The sequence below is a fragment of the Pelodiscus sinensis genome, chromosome 21 (assembly GCF_049634645.1).
Source record: "Pelodiscus sinensis isolate JC-2024 chromosome 21, ASM4963464v1, whole genome shotgun sequence".
NCBI classification, from domain to species: Eukaryota; Metazoa; Chordata; order Testudines; family Trionychidae; genus Pelodiscus; species Pelodiscus sinensis.
Genome location: NC_134731.1, coordinates 7,710,004 through 7,732,873, shown reverse-complemented (window position 1 = coordinate 7,732,873; position 22,870 = coordinate 7,710,004). Strand labels below are relative to the sequence as shown.

General features: G+C 43.7%; 2 protein-coding genes across 9 annotated transcripts in view; both read right to left on the bottom strand.

Annotated features, from left to right (window-relative positions):
* The window catches only part of DHRS11 (dehydrogenase/reductase 11), a 92,668-nt gene extending 86,415 nt beyond the window's left edge, over positions 1-6,253 (bottom strand). The window contains exon 1 of one of the 2 annotated variants that reach the window (XM_075904759.1): positions 5,823-6,253. In XM_075904759.1, the coding sequence (XP_075760874.1) occupies positions 5,823-5,954 (132 nt within the window). In that variant the 5' untranslated portion in view covers positions 5,955-6,253. The remainder of the gene's footprint in view (positions 1-5,822) is intronic. The other variant, XM_075904758.1, reaches the window with a different exon arrangement.
* A 12,898-nt stretch (positions 6,254-19,151) lies between these two features.
* GGNBP2 (gametogenetin binding protein 2) overlaps positions 19,152-22,870 on the bottom strand; it is a 33,151-nt gene continuing 29,432 nt past the window's right edge. For all 7 annotated transcript variants that reach the window (XM_075904750.1, XM_075904752.1, XM_075904749.1 and 4 more), the window contains 5 exons: positions 22,230-22,380; positions 21,649-21,774; positions 21,405-21,556; positions 20,544-20,792; positions 19,152-19,827 (listed from right to left, as the gene is read on the bottom strand). In XM_075904750.1, coding sequence (XP_075760865.1) covers positions 19,624-19,827; positions 20,544-20,792; positions 21,405-21,556; positions 21,649-21,774; positions 22,230-22,380 — 882 coding nt within the window. In that variant the 3' untranslated portion in view covers positions 19,152-19,623. The remainder of the gene's footprint in view (positions 19,828-20,543; positions 20,793-21,404; positions 21,557-21,648; positions 21,775-22,229; positions 22,381-22,870) is intronic.

Genomic DNA, 22,870 nt, shown 5'->3' with positions numbered 1-22,870 from the left:
CCAGCCAATAGGAGCTATGCAAAGTGGCGCAGACTGTGACACTGCTGTCCCCAGCCAATGGGAGCTGCGGGGAGCGATCTGCAGCCAATGAGAGCTGTTATCACCTGTACCTGCAGAGGCATGAGTAAATACAGCAGCAGCGGCCCACCAGCTGGTATTTGCCCACCGCTGGTCTATTGTGATCTCAATCATAGTTTTCATGAAGTTCCTGATTAAACAAACCCTGCATTCCTAACATACACGCAAACACCTACAACACTTTTCAGGCCTTGGTTACATCTCAAAGCAGCAAAAACCAGACAACAAATGTTGTGTATCCATTTGCTTTGTCCTATAGAGGTGACCCTTAGGAGTATACCTTTTAAAATAAAAACACAACACCTCCTGCCCCTGAAAATATTACAATATATGAAAACGGAGGGCTAACAGTTTTGCCAACTCTCACACTTTTATTTTGAGTCTCAGGATAGAAGGTGTTCTTCTTAAATTCCCAGCCCCTGGAGTCGTGCGATTACACAAGATTCTCAGCTCCTCTCCTCCCCCAAGTAAGCCCTCACGATTGTAGAGAAAAGTTTGAAGATACTTATGGCCAAAACCCCAGAAGGCAAAGACAGAGCATCCCCAAAGAAACATTTTGTGCTTTGGAGCCTGATTGGGAGTTTTGAACACTTGGGGTTGACAATACTGATTTGAGGCCTTAATTCTGCCTATGACCTTAATCCAATTAGTTTAATTGTGCCCCTTCAGCCCTGTGTTCACAGGGACTGATCCCAGGCTCTCTGACATCATTAAGAATTGTTCCACTGACTTCAGTAGGCTTGGGCTTCAATTCTGGGTAAAATCTTGGCCCATGGAAGTCAGTGGCAATACTGCCACTGACTTTCATATAAAAAGGGTGAAATCCTGACTCCACTAAAGGGAGATATCTGATGGAGGAGTTTTAAATGAAGCAGGACCCGATGAAGACTTTAAGAAGTTTGTAATATAGCTGTAGACACTGCCTAAACTCACCTGCTTTGTAGGGTTTACCTGTGGAGTGAAGGCTGGAATACTTGGCATGGATTTTAAACTGAAGTGAAGTGAAAAACTCTTAGGGAACAATTTATTTGCTGAATTGAAGGCCTGATTCTAACTGGTAAATCAGCTTAGCTCCATTCCCCTCACAGAATCATAGACCTGGAAGAAACCTCAAGAGGTCATCAACTCCAGTCCCCTACACTCATGGCAGGACCAAGAGCCCTCTAGTCAAAGAACGGGTAATAATAATCCAGTGGCAGTTCTCAGGGTTAGCCCCTAGCAGGCCACCACCACTATACTTACCTGCATGACCACGGGTACTGGCTCCTACTGGCCATGGATTATCTTTCCCAGCCAATGGGACCAGCACGGACCGGGACACCATTTCCCACCATCCAGGTACAGAAATCCACAGCCAAAGGCAGCTGCAATCATTGGGGCCTGCAGCCATACAGGTAAATATAGCAGCGAGGACCTGCCAGGCGCTAACCCCGGCGAACCAGATCCATCCTGCAGGTCAGTATTTGCCCACCCCGATCTAACCATCACAAGAGTGATGTTGATCTTCACATCTGGGGGTCTATCCTTATGAGTAGTCTATGTTTGTAAATCACCCACAACCAGCTTAAGCATCTGGCAGATGCTTCTTACCTCATGGCCTACTATCATCAATTGCTTAGAAGAAGGTTATTGTGTTGATCTAATATTTTAAACTCCAAAGATATTAGTTAATTTTGATTGGATAGCTAGGTCACAAGCAGGCCTACCCCTTCTGCCAACGGACAGCCCCTTCTGGGACCTATAGCCAGAACCCTGCCTTGCCTGGGGGCCCACAGCGGCTGTCAGCCCCACTGGTCACATGACATTATTTTTGCTTCCTAACTGGTTAGATGTAGCTCTTAGATCTTAACCCATCTGGCTGTCTCTGTTCTGCTCCCCTACATGCCAGCCCACTCCTCTTTCTCCTCTGTGGTTTCTCTCTGCCTCTCCCCACGGGGGGGGGGGGGGGGGGGGAGCGTGCAGAATTTATAAACTTCACAGAGTTAAGCGAAGCAAAAACTGCTTCAAATAACTGTACAATTCCACCAACACAACTCTTCCAAGGTACCAATCCTTGCCGACACCAACAAATTTAAGAGTTTTTAAGCCAAAACATTTTGGTGTCCCTAATATATATATAACCATGGTCCCAAATAATTGTTTTATATTGCTTAGGCTTGCCCAAAATTTTCCTACACTGGCATTTAAAAAAAAATATATCACCTTTAACATTTCAACCAATTTGGTTTAGTTCTGCTGCAGGGACAAAACTGTGTTTCAAGTGAAAAGCTATTTTAACCTCAGCTATTTTAAACCAGCATTTCTCCAGTGTTCTGCTGGATTTACAAGGTTTAGATAAAAATTATTAAACCACATGTAAAAGATAAGTGCCTTCAAATACGATGTTCTGAGCTGACCAGGTACATGAACCAATTCTGTTTTTCAGACAATTTTAAAATAATATTTTCCTACAACAGAGAAGCTAAAAATAACAAAATTATATCTTAAATATGGGCAGTCCATGGTAAATAAAGGTAGCTTTTGGTTCAGTAATGTTTAAAACTTAATGGAAAACCTCCAATTCTTCTAGCTGAACAAAGAGCTTTGTGGAAATCTGATTAGAAAAAGCGCAGGAATCTCAGGGGAAGAGCTGCTGAAAGAAAAAGTTGAAATTCATTTGCATGGCTAGACCATGCAAGGCAAACAGAGACTATTAAACATATATCTGCAGCAGCCCTCATGGTAATAAAGCCAAGAAACTGACCTGAATAAAATAAACAAGCTCCTGAGGTATCAAAACCTTCTGAGAGAGACATCTTCCCAAAGTCTTATTGGCCATGATATTTACATCCTCTGTCCAACATTCCCTAGAGGTCTTAGGTATTCTTTTCTATTACCATAGCTACCTCCCAAAGCTTTCCCGCATAGATACCGATTTATAGATATTCTGTATTCAGTCCTGATACCCCATTTCCCCAGATTCTCGTCTCCAAATTCCATTTTGTTGGAAAGTATTTTTCCCTCTCTCTCTCTCTAGTAGCATAACAATAAAGCCAACATATTTAGTACCTCAAATTGCCAAGTGCGTGGCTGGAGTTCATTAGAAGCTGTCAATATTTACATAAACCACGCTACTTTTTGGCTCTACAGAGCTAATATTGTACAGAAAGATCTGTCTGGACAGAGGATAGATACATCAAGCTTTTGGGAACCTTTCCATCATAAAAAGACAAGAAACAAAATTTAAAAATCCTCACCAACCCCATGCCTTACTCTCTAGTGGTACCTACATTTTACTTCCCAACATTTTACTTCCCAACTAGATTAACAAGCCACTTCCCCTCAAAGGATTTAAACCTAAACAGCGAGGCAACAAATTTAACAATCAAAATAGAGTGAATAAACACACGTGTGTATTTTTTAAATGTTACTTAATAAAAATGTAATGATCAGTAACTGCTATCCAGTGATTTTTGAGAGGAATATAATTATAGTTGGCTAGTGGTGTCTATCAACTCTACAATTATCTTCCTCGCTTATATACTGACGCTCCAATTTATCCATGCATTGAAGCATATACATAAGATGCAGCAAATTTCAGATCAAACTTAAAACACGTGTTTAACAGTTTTGATGAGCTGAGGCCTAAACGATCTATAATATCTATATAAAGTATAATCAACCAACAAAGGAGAGAATATATTTTATATGTAGTGCCAGGTGAGTCAATAAAATATGCCTTTGACCGTTATAACAGCAGCCACTCCAGGGTCAACAAGATATGAGACAATGTGTAGTCTTACCAAACAACAAAAAAAGTGTGTGCTGATCATATTTCATTCTTACAATCACAGGAGATTTTGGTACCTTTACTGAATTTCACTTACAGACCACCCCCAAAAAAACACACATTAATACACACCAAGTTTCAGATTGGTGCAAACAGTTATTCAGAATAATGAATGCACCATTCTTCCCCTTTCCAGGTACAGTTTGAATTTTACATTCTCAAAAGTATTTATACAGTGGAATTTATTGTTTTAATCTGGGTAGCACCCAAAATGTACCGGAAACCTGACAAAGCAAGGTACAATCCTTGCCCCAAAGAGTTTCAATTATATTGGTCGCCATGATGCAACAAGTGAAAGCCATAAGAGAGGAGGAAAATAGGATGAGCAAAGGAGCTTTTTTTTTTTCAAAAATACAGCCAAGAGGTCACTCGGCTTTTAAGGACATTGTGTTACAAGATATGTTCACTGCTATGCACTAAACTCCCTCTGTAACCTCACCACTATCCCTTAGGATTTTCTACACTTCACCTATTAAGGCCAAATTGTTTTTAATATTATTGAACTAAAGGGACCCTCAGGGCCAAATATGGTCCAAAATTTAAGTTCTGTACAAACCCATCTTTAGAAACCCTCACAAACAGAAATATTTCCAGGAATTTTTACAATATCATTCCAATGGCATTCTGTAAAATCAGGTTCCTTTAAGACATCCCAAATTTGGTCCCCCAAAACAGAGGCTACCAGAATTACCAGTCACTCTGAAAACAATCTTGGCCTTGAATTTTAATCTGACAGCTCAACAGAAAAGGCAGGCTTGGGGAAGCTATAAATAAATGGCAGGTCTGCAACTTTAACCAGTAATCCGAGGTGAGGGGGGAAGAGCTGTAGTACATTTCAGATGGAAAATAAGAGTTTAGCTGATTGCCTCTCCCCACTTCCCTTCCCTGACCCCACATGCACTGGAGGACTATTGAGAGCATGGTGGGAGGTCAGCACTGAGCCCCTAGGTCTCCTTCACACACACACACCCCAGGGGTCTCTGAGCCGCCCCTTGGAAGTAGGTTCCTCAATTCTGGTGGGAGGGATTGTTGGAGGTTTCATCACAGGACAGAATCTTTCATTAAAGATTAATCTTTCATTTGTGGCGCTCCGAGGCAAACCTGGAAAGGGTCTTTCCCCTGCGCACCCGCTGAGGCAGATCCCTCAACCTGCGCTGGGAGCCCCGACTCTGGGCTACCCCCTCCCCAGGGGAGGCGCATCTCCCCTGCCCCCGCGTGAGCATCATCCCCGCAACGCACCGGAGCGCTAACAATACAGGGACAGGAGGAGATGCTGCCTCCTAATGCGCCCCCCCCCCGTCCTATCCAAGGGGGACACTGAGCCCAGATGGGATCCCCAGAGATGCCTTCCTCGCCCCCTGCTCTCCTCCCCCCACTTATTCCTCTCCCACATTTCTCCCCTTCCTCCTCGCTCCCCCTTTTCTCCCCCGCTTCTCCCTTCTCCCCACTTCTCCATTTCTCCTCGCTCCCCCTTTTCTCCCCTCTCTCCCCCGCCCCCATTTCTCCCCACTTCTCCCCTCCCCATTTCTCCCCACTTCTCCCCTCCCCATTTCTCCTCCTTCCCTCCCCCCATTTCTCCCCACTTCTCCCCTCCCCCCATTTCTCCTCCTTCCCTCTCCCTTTTCCCCCCACTTCTCCCCTCCCCCCATTTCTCCCCCACTTCTCCCCTCCCCCCATTTCTCCCCACTTCTCCCCTCCCCATTTCTCCTCCTTCCCTCTCCCTTTCCCCCCTTCTCCCCTCCCCCCATTTCTCCCCACTTCTCCCCTCCCCCCATTTCTCCTCCTTCCCTCTCCCTTTCCCCCCCACTTCTCCCCTCCCCTCATTTCTCCCCCACTTCTCCCCTCCCCATTTCTCCTCCTTCCCTCTCCCTTTCCCCCCCACTTCTCCCCTCCCCCCATTTCCCCCCCCGGGTACCTCTATCTTGTCCACGCTCCTGGCGCAGCCCACCACCTTCATGCCGTGCTGCACCAGCGCCCGGGCCACGGCCGCGCCGATGCCCACCGAGGCGCCGGTGACCAGCGCCACCCGGTCCTTCCAGCGCTCCATGGCCCCCGCCCGCTCCGCCGCCGCGGCGGCTCAACAATGCAGCGCAGGTCCCGGGCCCGCCCGCTCTCCCCTCCCCGGCTCCTGCTCCCCCGCCTCCCAGCCCAGCCGCTCCCTCCGATTAAATATGCAGCAGCCGGAGCGGGCGGGCGCCCTGCCTGCCGTGCACTGAGTTGCCTCGCGCTCAGCCTGCTGGCGGGGAGCGGCACCGAGCGAGCTGAGCCCTGCCCGACTCAGTGCACGCCAGGCGGGGAGGGCAGATCCGGGAGAAGCCCCGGAATGGAGCAGGAGCCCAGGGTGCGAGGTGCTAGACAGACACAGCCCCTGCCGCAAAGGGAGTGTAAGCCCTGGGACTCAGTTGCTCTGCTTTTGATTTCACCCATTACTTCGAGATTGCATTTCTTAATTAGCCCTGCGCTCCTGCAGAAGCGCTCTAATCAAATCAAATGAGGGAAGGCAAAGCAGAGGAGACAAATCAATGAATCGCTTTGAGGGCAGGGACTTTTTTTTTTTTGGCATTTGGACAGTGCCAGTCACAACACAGTGGGGTCCCGACCCAAGTTCCCTCTACTTTTTTTCCCATCCACGTGTGGAATACATTTTGCTCTGTCCACCCAAGTAGGTGTGGATGTGCACCACCAGGAAAAACACGGGCTGCTGGGTGTGGGCACTTTGCTAATCAGCTGAGCTGCCCAGGTGCTCAGCTTACAGGGAAAGCTGGTTCTGGCCTGTAAGTGGGGCACTTCTGTGCTACCACAAGAATAATAAAGTAAAATCAATAATAAGATACAATAGAAGATCAGAGCTACATCTGAGCAGTCAGCTCCTCATTTGGAACTGGAAGCAGCAGAGACCAAAAACAAACAAAACAAGGCAGCAAAAACAGTACTAACAAAGCACCTAAAAACAATAAAAGGGAAGCATTTTTCTTGCTCATGGTAAAGTTTCCAAGCTGTATTAAGTCTAAGGATGTTAAGAGGCAGATAACTGACTCATCGTGTAGATACAATTTGTATTGACTACATGATTAGTCAATAAGAGAAGGTGCTCTGTCCCCTTTGCACTGCTCCTGGAGCTACCGCCTTTGCGGCTCTGCGGTTTAAATGTAATAGAAGCAGGGCATGCAAGCAGCCCGGCTCCTACATTTAAACTGCAGAGCCGCAGTGGGGGTAGGTCCCCAACCGGCACGAGCCAGCACAGAGCTGGAACCACTGTGGCTCTGCATTTTAACGTGCAGAGCTGCAGCGGGGGTAGCTCACGGACCCTGTGCGAGCCGGGCCTGGGAATCCCAGCTCAGGCTGGGTCTGGGACCACTGCGCCTCTACATTTTAAATTAAGTAAGAGCTTAGGCTTATCGGGTAGTCAAGTACTCGACTACTCACTTACATCGCTACTTAAGGCAATGTTTAACTGTCGCTATCCTCACTCTGGAGCCACACCGATAGCGGCAGCTGCTGAGCCACAGGCAACGGAGCCTCCAAGGCCAGCAACCCGGACCTTGGAGTCAGCAGACTGCAGGGCCAGCAGATAACAGGACTCCGAGGGCCAGTAGAGGCTGCAAGGCTGGTGGGCAGCAGTGGGGCCAGCAAGACCCCATGGGGACCACCAGAGGCCAGCCCCAGGACTCGTAAAGCCAACGGCGGGTTGGCAGTGAGGCCAGCCCATGGGTGTGGGAAAGCTGAGTGCAAAACCTGAGGGTGCTGTCGCACCCCTGCACCCTTTCTTCCCATTCCTATGGATCGTGTGGCATCTCTTGCAGGTGCCGAGATTGGTCTCGGCATTCTTCACTGACATTTTCCCTCTCCACCATTGTTGGAAGAGTTGTTTGCCACCCTCAACTCCACTGCTGACTGCATTTCCACGGTGCTCTACCTATATAATTTGCAAAGCGCTTTGTGCGATCTTTGAGCCGAGAGGGGCTATAAAATGCGAGATATATTTACATAGATCATCAACTGAAATCCAGATAGAGAAAACAATGGGAATACAGTTCTCCTTCACACAACATGGGATATGGAGGGAAACCAGCAAGATTCAAGCCTTTTAGAGATAAGAAAAAAAAACCCCACAAAACTGGAAGGTTTGATAAAAGTCAACTTAACAAAAATAAGTGGGAATAAATTGTGGGTGTAGGATAGAATGTTTCAGATGGAGACTGATGGCCAACACCAGGTATAGGGATAGTTAAACATGACTGTCAAGCAGTTATTAAGTAAGTGGTTTTATATTTGTTTCATATCCTTCAACCAAGCTCTTCCTTGTGACTTCCTGCGCTGCAGCCACAAGCCTGCATGTCTGTTGATGCCGTAAGGAGGCAAACTGCCCCAAATCTCCCTCAAAGACCTTGCCCCTCACTACTAATGAGAAGCATGGATTGGATAGGTAGGTAAGGCTATGTAACCTTTTAGCTTCTCTTTTACACAGTTTGCCACTTCAGCCTCACAGAGAACTCGAATTGAACTGAAAAAACATCACCCAACAGCTTTGATGGGTAAATAGATGGCGATCCGGCTACCTCGTCTTCTCGCATTAGTTATTTGCATGAGTCACAGAATGGGGACGGGGAGGGGGGGGGATTGTATTCGCTCTGTTCACTTATGTTGCATGTGCTTTCAACGTGTCGGTGTGCCTCACTTTCCTTGGGCACGTCACCAATAGCAAGATGGTGATGAGGATGCAGGGGTGACAGTCTTCCCCACGTACGAAATGGCTGATGCTTTCTGTGACCTGAGCCGGGGAGGGGTAGTCTGGGACCAGGTGACCGCTGTTGCCTGGGAAGCTGGAAAAAGGCCAGAGGCAGGGCTGGCTGCAGGACAGGGCGAGCTGCTGAGTGTGTGAGTGACTCTCACTGGCCTGAGATGTAGAGATGGAGGGCAGCACCCTTGGCTCTGGGCTCCCTCTCCCCACGATGGGTGGCACTGGCTGCTTCTGGCTCCTGTGCTGACAAGTCTCTTCTATGCTGTACCCCCATGAACTAATAAGCCTTCTATTCCACCTGCTGGAAGAGGGTCACAGCTGGCTACGGAGGGGGGTGCAGGGTCCAGTGACTCCTCCCTGCCTCAGTGACAGCATGGTAACACTGGCTTGAGGCCCCAGCCAATAGCAGAACACTTTGTACATGCACATGCTAAGTCCCTGTCGGAGGAGCTTAATGTCTAAACCCACCAGGGATGGGCGAGAATAAGAAGGGATCATCACCACCAGACATGGAACTGAGAAACACAATGATTGGGGTGTCTGGCGCTTTGGGCAAGACACAGTTGAATCTGGACCCAGTCCAGTGACTTACCCGCAAATCCATCCCTCCTTCACTTTGACTTGTTTTAACTTAGGAATTGGCAAACACCTTTCTCTCTAGCTTTGGTAGGCAAGCACCAGCTTTTCTGTCTCAGGAGAATAGGTCCTAACAGAGGAAACAAAGAAATGGCCCTGAAATGGAACCAGTTCAATTTATTCCCATGAAGTGCTCCAAAGTCACAAGATGACTAAGGACAGTCTAGTGTGTCAAAGGGAAACTGCGGAATTATGGCTTTCGAGTGAGTTTTGGCCACCTCCCAAGGTGGGGCAGTAGAGAGCTTCTTAAGTTAGTCCTAGGAAGTTGAGACGCCCTGTGTTAGGGACAAATTCTCGGAGGGGCAGAAGGATGGTCACAAGGGGAAGAGGTATTCGGCTACACTTCTGAAAGTCAGGCAAGAAAAAAAGTGACCTGGACACTACCTGCCCTTTGCACCCTCCCATCCCTTGCAATGTGCAAGTTTCTCTCTTCTCCTACCCATTATTTGCACTGCACTAGAGGAATCAGGGAGGTTAAGGCCCCAGTCTGCTAGTCAGCATAAACACAGATAACATGAAACAGACCCTGCCCCCAAAGAGATTACAATCTAAAACAGACAAGGCGGATAAAAGAGGCGTGGGAAGGAAAACAAAGGTACAGAAGATGGAGTGACTAACCCAGCCGGGGTCACACAGGCAGTGAGTCAGAAATAAAGTCTAAGCATCCTTAGTTCCAGAGTCCAGCGCCCTATCCACTTGGCCAGCGGTTTTCCAACTTTTTCCTCCCGACCCAGCTGAAGAAAATTGTTGATGCCTGCGACCAACCGACTATGACTGGAGCGTGGGCTCTCGGGGTGGGGCTGAGGATGAAAGCATTGGGGTATAGAAGGGGGCTCTGGCTTTGGGGTGTGTCAAAGCGGGGGCAGGAGGGGCTTACCTTGAGCGGCTCCACGTCAGCGGTGCAACGGGGGTGCTCAGGCAGCTTCCTGCTGCTCCTGGCACACAGACCATGCTGCACATGGACGGTGGGTGAACATAGAGCTGGGGGATGCAAGGTTCCAATCATGCCTCTTCGGCCCAGGCCCCACCCCCATCACAAGGAGAGTGGTCGGGGCATGGTCCAGCCTTCCCCCGCCTAGCATAGCTGCTAAAGCAGCCTGCAGCAGGTTCTAGCCAATGGGAGTGCATAGCTACTGTTCAGGGCAGGGGCAGTGCATGGAGCCTTGTGTGCTCCCCCCTCCCAACATAGGAGCCACTTTTGGGGTGCACCACAGTCTGCAAGACCAGGACAGGCAGGGAGCTGCCTTAGCACCTCCACTGGTGACTCCCCCCGCCTCTGTGACAGCATGGTAACACTGGCTTGAGGCCCCAGCCAATTGCAGAACACTTTGTACATGCACATGCTAAGTCCCTGTCAGAGGAGCTTAATGTCTAAACCCACAAGGGATGAGAGGGAATAAGAAGGGATCATCACCACCAGACATGGAACTGAGAAACAAAATGATGGAGACCCAGTGCCTGACATTCCACAACCCAGTACCGGGTCACGACCTGTAGTTTGAAAACTACTGCACTAGACCACGCTTGGTTTATCCCTATGATTTAGATGTATGGTATCCAGTAGGCTTGATATGTAGAGAAAACCCAAGGGGTGAGGTTGGCTTTAGAAGAAAATTTAATGAGAGAAGGGAATCAGAGAATCTTTTAGAAGGAATATATTTATACCAGACAACTGATGTCACGAGTGATGCACTTTGCAGTGATCCAGATAATTCAGCTTGTGAATTCTCAAGCCTCCAATGACTATGCATTACTATTTCTACAGCACTTTAAACACTTACGCCCCTTTGAACACAAACAAAACAAAGTTGTGCTCCAAAGATCTTTAAAGTTAAGGGCCTGATTCCAAAGGATGTAGATCAACCCTTAGTCCTCTTTGAGCTCAGTGAAGCCCTAAAGAAGCAACGCAAGCTGTATGAAGGGAACATCTGCAAGGGATATGAAGTCTTCAAAGAAAACGGCTTACAATTCACTAGTCTGGAAAAGGGGACATTCACGCAAAACAAAGCAGCACATGTCTGTCACTGGGACTAGTTAGTTGCTTAGTTTCAGATACTGACTAGAATATAAAAATTATCAGATTGCAAAGCTCAACAGAAAGAAAGCCCAATGGGACACAAGGCAACCAATAATAACCAGGAAACAGACAATAAGGGCCTGAATCTCCTGCCAACAATGGAAGTTTGGCAGTGGTTCCTTGACTGAGCCAAATTCATCCCTGCCTGTAACACAGTTTTCAATGGAATGGCACCTGGAAAGAATGTGTCCCAGGGTGGAAAGGGCAGTGTTTTTAAGGAAGTTAAGTTTATACGCTAATCACTATGCCCTAGTCTACACTAGGGAGTTATTTCTCCTTAGTTCAAAACATGCGGAGCGTCCCCACTACCACGCCCATTATTTCACAATAAAGGGCTGGTTATTTCAAGTTAACTACTCCTGCTTTCCACGAGGAGCAATGCTTATTTCATTTCAAAATAGTGGTCAAGTGGATGCTCCATTACTTCTATTTCAAAATAACTACTCACCAAAGTCATTCACAGCAATTAAAGCCCCAGGAAGTACTGGGAAGTAAGTCAAGTCCAGTCCACATTAAGAGAGCCTGCCTTGGACTGATTTTGAGGTTTCCTTCTAGTGTGGATGCACTATTTCAAAATAGTTATTTCAAATTATTTCAAAATGATTTTCTAGTGTAGACATGCCCTATGGCAGCTACTTTTGAATCCAGATCATACTGTTCTGTACAAAACAAATGGTTCAGTACAAGAACTGTTATGGATTTCAAGAGCAATTCCCTCCTCCCCCCCCCCCCCAAAAAAAATTCAGAAGCTAAGGGAGTTCTGTAAAACACAATAAACTGACCATTGTTTCACATACATGCTTATATTTACAGGAATAACATCTGTGGAGTGATTAATATCACTTTCCTAGGACTCAATGATGCTTTCATTGACATGGACATTTTACCATTCACTTCACAGAGCAAGAGCTGGATGTTAATTTATTCCACAACCAGCAAAATCAGAGCCTATGTTGCACTTAGTACCGGGAAATTACCTAAGTATGATAAACAAGATACAAATTGATGGTGCGCTTGGGATCACTGGATAATTATAACAGCAGTCTATAATTAGTACTATGCCAATGCTTCCATTTTAAGTTCAGGTGTATGGGGTTTTAAGACTCACATGGGCTGGAGTTACACAATTTAAAAAGAAATCATGTGACTTTTTGCAGTAGACAAAACAACCCCCAGGCTCAATTTGAGGCATCATTCTAATGAAAGCAGATGAGTTACAAAAAAGAATGAATACAGCCAAATATAAAAGTTGATCAGTTTCAAAATGACCCTTCTTCCGTGCCCCAGTGAACCAAAAAAGAATGGATGGGATTTTAAAGAATGTTACAGGGATTTCAGCACTTTTGAATTTACAAAAGCAAAGCACTTTTCATGTCTCACCATTTTTGTATAAGCATATGCGCACAGGGACTCCAATGTACAAGAGACTAAATGGAAAGGTTGCAAAGCCAAGGTTGCTACCCGACTGCTTGAAACACTGTTGGAATTATTCTTGATGAAACCACACAGAACTGTGTGATGGAGCTTATCAGAAGGCTGGACCAACTGATGAGTGTTAAACTGCTTTGGAAAAAAGGTAACTTGTATGTTGAGCCCACAAAGGGAAGCCGCAAGAAAGCAGAAGATAATTACATGGACTAATTTTATAATTGCATGTTAATTTAATTACATGATTATACAATAATTATACAAGGTGGGGGAAGCTCAGCCTAATTACATATTTAACTGAGACCAGAATATATATCCAAAGGGGACCCCAAGCCTCTCAGATAAATAAAAGGGATCTTGACAGCTGAGTTTTTCTGTAATCTTGTTTAGCCGCAGACACGTCTTAATACACTCAAGTAGCTGAGATGGCTTGTTTAGCTCTTTGCATGACGACTGACTAGAGATAGGTTCCCAAATGACAATGCTGTTGCTGGTGTCTACCCATGTTGCTGTGGGTAGGGATGTAAAACCCGGTTTAAACCATTAAATGTTGTGTTTAACTATTTAATAGGGGGTCAGCAGGGAACAGGGATGGGCTGCAGCACCTCCCCGCTGCCCATGGTGCAGAGAGTCCAGCCAGGCTGGAGTACCCCCCCGCCCCCCAACAAGTCTGACCAGGCCTGAACCACCATGGGCAGGGGCTGCATGAGCCAGGCCAGGCCCACCACATCACACCTCACCTGGGAAGCCACTCCAGCCTAGATGGGCTGCCAATTAAGCATAACCAGCAAGCATCACCTGGTAAGGATGATGCTTACCAGTTAACCATTCACATCCCTAGCTGTGGGTAGCATATTTAGATGCAGGTCAAGCCCATTACTTCAATGTGTAGAACAAATGAGGGCCCTCAACCCTACTCAAAGATTCATCAGTGTGCTTAACACAATAGTCCCATTATAGAGTGGGAAAGTAAAGCACAGGCATAACTGTGTGGTGAACAGACAATTAATGAACCCAAAACATGTGGTAACCAGGTAAAGTGGTAAGTTATCATGCAAATCCCTTTTGGGCTTTGACAACTGGAAATAAAAAAAGACCTCAAGGAGACTTTTTACCATGCTGTCGTTCCTGTGCAGATTACTTTGTTGTCCATAAATGCAGAGCTGGACAGCTTGTAAAAATAGCCCCCCCCATCTTCATCTTCCCCGCTCATAGAATTGTAGAAATTATAGATGAGAAAGCTCTTTGACACCTGGCTATCTCCCTGCATGGCAGGATTGTTCCTTAACACACATTGTTCTGAGCCCCCCCTGCATGCTTTATGAAAACTGGCTTATGAATATGCATAAGTTGAAGATGGTCTATGCAAAACATATCTAACCTCTCAATTTTAAAGACTGAATCTGCTGAATCCATACATCCGATTTTTGTGCATGTATCATTCTTGGATGTTAAGTTACACGTATGAATCAGGTTTTAATTCTGAATAGGCTAATGAAGGCCACTGGAGATAGTTCAGTACTCAAACCAACAACCTGTTTAGAGTCTTGTTAGCCCAAACTGTGGTTGACCCTAAAAAGACATGTGACCATGACACCTGGAATTAGAATCCATCTTGAATGTGGTACTTCTCCATGGGGATGGGGAGTGCTAAACTGAGGGGAAAGCTTTCTATTCCTTCAATAGCCATCAGGTCTGTCTTCAGCTGGCCTTTGAAACTGCTTGGCACACGCCAAGAGGATACCTGGCAACAAAAAACTCTGAAAAAAGCTGTAAACCCATGTCAGAGTAAAGATCAACTCTGACTTGAAACATATTACCTGAGAGAAGAACAGCTGTTAGGGTAAGAATTTGCATGCAACAAGTTCCTTAGTGGATTAGAACTAGCTAAGCATTTTTTGTTTAACTTCGTAACATACTTTGGTCAGTTTTCATTTTGCAACCACTTAAATCCTATCTTTTCTACTTAAAACAACTTGTGTTTATCACACCGGTGTAAATCATTGCTACTTAGATGGGGAGAGCAACCACCATGCATCTCTCTTTCATTGATAAAGGGGGTGGACTTAATGAGCTTTCTCTGTGTAAAACTTTCACACAAAAAAAGAGTAAGACTGATTTATTTGGGGTTTTGGTTTGCTGGGTGCTGATCCTTTATAGCTGAGCCCTCCCGGAGTTGGACTGGTTCAGCATCTGTGTTGCTTTGAAGGGGGCAATAACCCCAACTCTGTGTCTTAGCTAGGGGAGACCGGAGCTTCTGGCCCAGCAGGACAGGGATGTAGGGAGCCACTGTGGGCAGGAAGGCGGACATCAGTGGCTTGATCAGCAATTTCATCAAGACATTGAATAGTCTTGTGCTGGTTGGTCCTAGAAAGAGCATGTGACATGCCACCTGGTACTCAAGCCCTATGCCAACCCATCACACATGTTTACTAGCACGTTGTCCTGTCTCAAGCAAAGGAGCAATGCTTCCCTGAGGCACGATCAATCAGTCTATCACGAACAGAACTTTTCCTGATATTCAGCTTTCTTTTATCATCCCACTTTTCTTAATCATACTCCATTTTATTATCCCAAATAATTCTAATACGGTTAGATAGGACTAAAAAATAAAAATAAAAAAAAATCACGTACTGATATGGATGGCACACATGAAATATAATTTAAAAAGTGGAAATTCATGCTATAGATCTTTTAAGTAAATTATGACTGAAAAGGAGTGAAACTAAGAAAATTTAGCCAACTGAGAAGACTTTCCAGACATTTTACAAGTTCATTCAATTTTAGGAAGCATCTCAGAAGACTACGAAGAGGCAGTCTCATGTTAGTGCGTGCAGAGGTGGTTGGTTGTATGCAATCTTTTTAATAGGCCCATGGAAGCCACTGATGGAACCAAACCACCATAAGCTCTATGAATTACTGCCATCCAGAGGCAGCTTCTTTTTCCTCTCCTTGTCCCAATGAAATATTCGGGTATATTCAGGTTCTTGCAGAGAACCAGAGCACAGCCCTGCTCAAACAGTGGAATATCCAACCTAAGATGTGTAATTTTAAGAGAAAAAGATGCAGGGACACAGACAGTAGGATATTTCAGAAGACTTGCATTATTTCAGTTGTGAGAAAGTCTGGAGGAAAAACATTTCCTGAGATCTAAATGGGAGAATTTTTCACAGGACAAACAAAGATTAATTAAGGACCGTGTTTCAGTCTTAAGAAAGATCCTATTTTAATAATTTGTAGAAGTTCTTTGAGGAAACTGAGGAATGAAAACAGCTGATACAAAAGCAAGTATATTTGATTTATGAAAGAAGAAGAATGCTGGGCTGAGACACCACACACCACGTTACACAATGTTTGGAAAAACAGAGGAGACATGTTCTGACCTCAATCACATGTTAGAAATTATGAAGGCATAAACCCTCTAGATATTCTTGTACACCTCACACAAACAGACAGAGTTGAGACTAAAAAACTGGATAAATAAATGGGTAAGTAATCTTAACTTTAAGGCAATACACAGTTTAAAGACCTAAACTTGAAAGGTGCTGAGCCCTTGCAACTCCGAATCTGTCTTCCAATTAAACAAAACAGAACTAGAGGACTTAAGCAGCAGAGCAGCATTATAGAATATGCACGCTTTGCAGGAGGGCCATTATATGCTAAATTCTATGGGTCTAAATCAGTAATTTCTCAGTCAATATAGGCACACATTTCTGCAAAGATGGTATAATACATGCACTTATAGTCTGGCTAGACACAGATGGCCCCAAGGCAGAGCACAGGAACTAAAAACTTGATCCTGAGTGAAAGTCTGGATCCAAATCGGTCTTCCCTGTAGTAAGAGGGTAATCATGTTTCAAGTCCATCTTTATTAAGAAAATATATGGACCATGCTCCTAGATCAGACTTCATGTAATAATAGAGAGAAGCTAAGAACACCACAGAATGCTTCTTCCCTTGACTCCCTTGCCAATTTTCCTGCCAAGTTAATACAAGAAGCTCCTAGTAATCCCATCTGGTGTTACTCCTAATCAAAGCAGGAAAATAAAATGCTCAGATACTCTTTCAAGATTTATCTACCACCAACTATAATCTCTAGCTTTCTGGCTGAAATTAGGAACAAAGCTTGCTTTGGGAGCCCACCGGGAAAAAATTAAACAGATTTGAAATAGATTCTTTCCTTTCACTAGCTATGTTTGGCTTCAAGGTTTTGTTTAAAATTATTTCCATTTCTAACATATGGAACAAAATTATAGAAGCCCATAGAAAAACAAATCCTAGAGCACCATCCAAAAGTATTCTGCATCACACTGAAGTCTGAAGATACCTAGGTTTTTTTGTTCTTTTTTTTTAATGAAATTTAGGGTTATAGGAGTTTTTAAAATACAAAGTAGCACTTTATCTCATTTGAGGGGACAGGGAACAAAAAGACTGCTCTTCTTTTAAAAGCTCTAATGCATTAGCGTTTTTCAACAAATCCAGCATGAAACCAGAGGAACGCCATCAAGTGGACAATGGTGTTAAGAGTGCATGTTCCTTTGGTTTAACCAAGTCTTTTTTATACATAAGGAGCTGGAAAAACTCATGGATTTGCCATACCAAAAAACCCAGAAGTATTGAAACTGTGATTTTAAAAGTCATGCAATTCACTTTCTTATTTAAAAGAGGTGCTTTAAAGAGAAGGGTCACTTTCTAAAATGGCATGTCATTAAAGCAGTGAAAACTTTTTGGACAAAAAAAGTGGTTTCCAGATGAATGAGACTACTGGCAAATTTGCATCTAATTCTGCAAAGCATTCCAGCTGTCAACTTTTTTTTTTAAACAGCATATTTAGACTTTTCAAAATGTTGTTTTGAAATTTAGCTCGATTGGAACACACAAGATCAGAAAAATATTCTTTGGGGCTGAATGTTTTATTCAAACCAGAACAATATCATTATTTTAGATTGAACAAAATGTTTAATTCAACCACAAATGGAGTTCTCAGTTTCGTGTTTCATTGAGTAACACCCACCCCCCCAAGTCTATTTTGGGTGAACCTGAACCAGAAATGACCATACCAACTCCCCCCAAAAAACCAAACACACCAATTTGTACAGCTTTACACGGTCATGTCCATTTTGTTTTCCAGAGCTATTGTCCCCTTCAGCTAATATAGCTGTACATAAAAAGGGCATCTTTCTTACAGCCCACCTCTGCAAATCCTTGATGCATAGAATGCTTTAGCCAAATATTACTTTACAAACTTGATTATTCAACTTTTGGGATAGAGGGAGACTGAGCCAGCCTAAGGTTTTAATTAATAATAGTATTTTTCATGCAATTAGTAATTATATTGCAAACTCCCTTAGATGTCAAGAGAACATGACCAGGTTTCATACAATGTAGGGGTCTAGCTAATTGGGTTACATTGCATACTAAGGAAGAGCTCTATATGGCTTGTATCTTTCACCAACAGAAGTTGGTCCAATGAAAGTTATTTTACCCTCCTTCTCTAACATCCTGGTATCAACATGGTATAAACAACACTGCAAACATCATCTACATAAGCCACAGCTGCCCTATGGTTCTTTCAGTGAGCAGTATTTTGGGGAATGCACATGCACCGTGCATGCCCTCACACCCCTACCCAAGGCTATAAAAGCAACGAATGCCCTCCACCATTTTCCCTCACCAATACAGAATCAAGACTAAGGACTCCACAGCAGCAGGGCAGTAGTGTGTTAACTAGTCACAAATCAGCCATAAAGTAAGGAAATAGCTCCCAGGGACTTCAACGGCTGTTGTACAAGTTTACTCAAATTTAGTTTAGCCTACTGCGTGCAACCTATGTAATCCAGGTGTATCTAGAATCAAAAGGCTAATAGTTTTTCATTCTGACATCTCCCATTCCTCCAATCCTCAGTGCCAAACAATCATTCCATGAGACTAATGGGTCGTAACATTATAGGATACTGTATAAACTAATCGACGCTGGATGCACATTCGTGCAAGAGTATCCATATTCTCCTGCTCAGAACTGTCTTCCATGCATCCACCAGTCAAGACATCCACAACTCTAATAAGCAACCCTCCAAATGTGTTGAAATGCTCTTACTTTTCCATTTGTCTAAATGAATCACAAGTCTGTTTAGTAAGGGAAAGGAAGAGACACTGGGATACTACTCACTAGCAGTTGTCTTGGAGAAGCTACTGACTTGACTTTCAGACATAGCATTGAATCAGCTTGTATGGAAAAGGGCTGGAGGTCACCAACTCAGTTCTGCTATCAAAACCCACAAGCATGGGCTGAGGGTACACTCAAGAGACTTGATAATACTTACATCCACAATGTTATGAAAAGTAGAAACATCTAAACCAACTTTTACTATGCATATTAATAAATATTCTTTATTTAAATTTTGCACATTGCGCTTTAACATATTACATCCAAAACATTTTGCAAGTGGATGTCTATTTGTAAAATCTTATATTCAGCTCATTGTCATTCTGTACAGAATTATAAGTACAACATTACTTTGCCACTAGGTTGCTTTTTTTTAGTAAGTCTCACAGTAAGAGAAACATTTAATGAAAAGAGATGGCATAAATTATGAGAGGCTTGCACAGCTACTCAACTAAAGAAACAAGCCTGAAGAAAGACCAAAATTAACGAAATCACCTCCACCAATCTCCCCACCAAAAAAGAAGAAAAGAAAAGAAAAAGAGAAAGAAAAAAGAATCACATTGATTAAGATAAAATTTTGCCGTAAGTCACTAAATTAAGTTTTTGAAAGAGAAGGCGCAGTAGTCATCTTGAGGATTTCAATGAAAGACAGAGCTATTTTATTGTATTTAGTTCGCTCCAGCTGTTGTCAACCAACCACTACAAATGGGCCTCTTGTGATCATTTAAGCGGCAGTATTTATTAAATTTCTCCTTCAGATGCTGTCGGTACTGTTCTCTATTGCTGTAAAAAGACTTGTTGTTTGCCATAAAGGACTGTATTTCATCTTGTGAGATAAAGATTTCCTCATCAGAAGTGCATTCGGATTCATCCTACAAAGGAAAAAAGGCATTTACAGATGTGAACATTGCTCTCCTAACATTGCACACTCCCCACCATCATTTTACAAATTAAGAGTCTCTAGTTCAAGTTTCATATCACTTGTGCAAAGTCTACAGTTGCTCTGCACAAAGAGAGAGTGTCACACGATGGCAGCACAAGTCCTAACTAGCTAGTCCAGTAATCTGTGTTTGATTCACAATGGTTTGCTATATGCTGTGTCAGACGCAGTCTACTCAGCAGTGAACTCTGGCAAAAGCAAGCAGCAGCACTGTTTCTCTTTAGATTGTTTCAGATCCTGGCAGTAATATAAGATGCGCACAGCAATGGAGGAGGGCGGGGGGAGAGAGGAGGAGGAGAAAGGAAAAATTTTCTGGAGAAAAATCTGTGCTGGCACTAGCATTCTACACAAGGGCACAGATGGTGCACACATCTTCATTACCAGTTTGCCATTCTGTCACTGTTATTCTACTGACTCCATTCTTACTCAAAAATGAGAATTTGAAATCTCCGATAAGGCTGGCTCACTAGTATCTCCACAAACAAAATACCACAAGCGAGGTATGAGGAGCATCTTCTGTTATCTCTTCACTGTACCAAGTCTTATTATACCACATACAGATTCTGAATTCTCCAGAACCTATTCCTAAAACCAAATATTCAAAGCAGCAGCCTATAAACCTATGCCTTCAAATAAACTGTTACTTACAAGGAGTTCCACTAAGCTCTTGGCACCTTTTCCAGAATCAGGAACTAATGATGTTTCTGTAGATTCTGCAAATTGTGACACATTTTTCCTGTGGTCAAACCAAGGCATCTGCTGCCCATTTTTTTCTGAGTTACAGCAGCTTTCAGCATGGGTGTCTTTGGTCTTGTCAAAGTGAAACTCTGTGTGCACAATATTTCCTGAGGTCTCACGGTTACTCAGATCTGCAATACAACTTCCAAGTTTCTGAATCTAAAAAGTTAAGATAATTTACAATGAATAACGAAGTGGTGGTTAAAAAGAAACCCCACTGCAATACTGAGCTGATTTCATGACCGGGATACTAAGATTTGGTAAAGATACCAGACAATATTTCTTCACAAAACAATTAAACAGAGCAGCATTTAGAAAGTGGTAGAGAAGACCTGTTCAAATACTGAATACTTCAGGTAATGAAATGGGCATTTGGTATGTTAGCTGACTCCCTTCACCCAAGTACTATTGATTAAGGGACCATGGAGATGACTGGCCAAACAAAACGAGGAGTACTGTGGCACTTTAAAAACTAAACAGATTTATTTGGGCAGAAAATAACAGGTCTTCCACCGGAACAGCTCTGAGATATATAGGAAGGGAAGAAGAGAGCATAATGGCAAGTTGTACTACTAAAGCATCTAGGTAACTGATGAATAAGGAGCATCTTTTTTCCAGGATTTAATCTAATACTTGCTTCAAAGACTTTGAGTGGGGAGGGAAGAGATGAAAAACCCACACCATTAGCCACAATCCAAATTGGGTAAGTGGCAATAAATATTTTACAATACATACATAACTCAGAATTCTAAAGCAAGCAATTGTCCTTACATGCTCATTCTCACACTTCAAAGTTTTGCTTTTCTTTTTCTTCTTTTTATTTTTGCCTTTTATATTAGTCTCTTCAGAATTAGCCCAACATTCTACGCAACTATCCCCGTCTTCCTCTTTATCATCACAGCGGTGGACACATGACTCATCACCTGTGAAAGACAGGGAGTTCCTCTCAAACAAGTTTTCTATGCTTCTATACACCACTAAGACAACATTAACATTCAATTCCTGCTGAACCTACCATTTTCATCATGGTTACAGATGCCTTCAGTGCAGGCTACATCTGAACCCTCCCGAGATCCTGTTTCACTGCCCTCCATGCTTGATGAATATCCGCAATCACTACCATTACAATGTGGAGATAAACCTGAGATGAAATGAGAAGTTACTGTAATCTACAGCACAAAGTTATAAATTTTTTAGTTAAGCCTCTACAAATGAAAGTATGTAAAAAAATCACATTTAGAAAGTTAACTGGAATTCTGCAGGAGGGTGCCTGCTCCATCTGGGCCCGCCATGCTGCACGTGAGGGCCAACTCCAGCTGGGCATGTACACCACAGCCCGGGCAGGGGTCTGCTCTGGCAGGACCACTGGTTAACCGGATACTCCGGTAACCACAACAATAAGGCTAATGCTTATTGGGTAAATGGTTAACCCTTTATATCACTACTACAATCAAGAAGCTCTTAGAATATGAATTTTAAAAAAAGTTTTCAACTTTTTTTTTTTTTTTTTTAAAGAAGAGTATGACAAGATCTTCCCTCACCCTACATTAAATACTTTCAGAATAAACAATTACAAAAAAAGTAAGTTTCACATACCTTTCTTTATTTTAGGTGAACCCAACAGAGTACCACTACTAGGACAGGTACATGAAGTGCTTTCATTGGTAACAATTACTTCTACACAATTGCTAGTATCATCTGTACTACCACAGGCTTTGCAACTATTTTCCATAAAGTCTGAGTTTTCCTTAAATAAAACCAAGAGACATATGCAAGTGTTAAAACAACTAGATAGCTAATGACATTCCTCTATTTTTGCTCTTTAAATCCCTAGAGAGAAGACAGTCCTATCAAAAAAGAAACTATGGTTGCTGGATAAGGCTGTTATAGTATCATGTTGATTTCCCCCCTCCCCCACTTTTTGAAGCAACTTTAAGACAGACACATTCTCTCTCTCTCAGAATGTGGCCAGAGAAAACCCTGTTCTAAATCAACTCAAAGACCTTACTTCAATAACAGGTACATTTCCCAATAGCTAGATTCAGCAGCACGGATCTTGAAGCCACAGTAAGGTACGGTATGCCTACACTGCCATTAAACACCTTTGGCTAGCTTGTGCCAGCTGATTTGGGATTGGAGGGCATGGGCTGCAAAACTACAGTGCACCAGCTGGGAGCTTGAGCACGGGCCTGAAGGTCTACATTGCAATTTTACAGTCCCACAGTCTAAGCACTGCG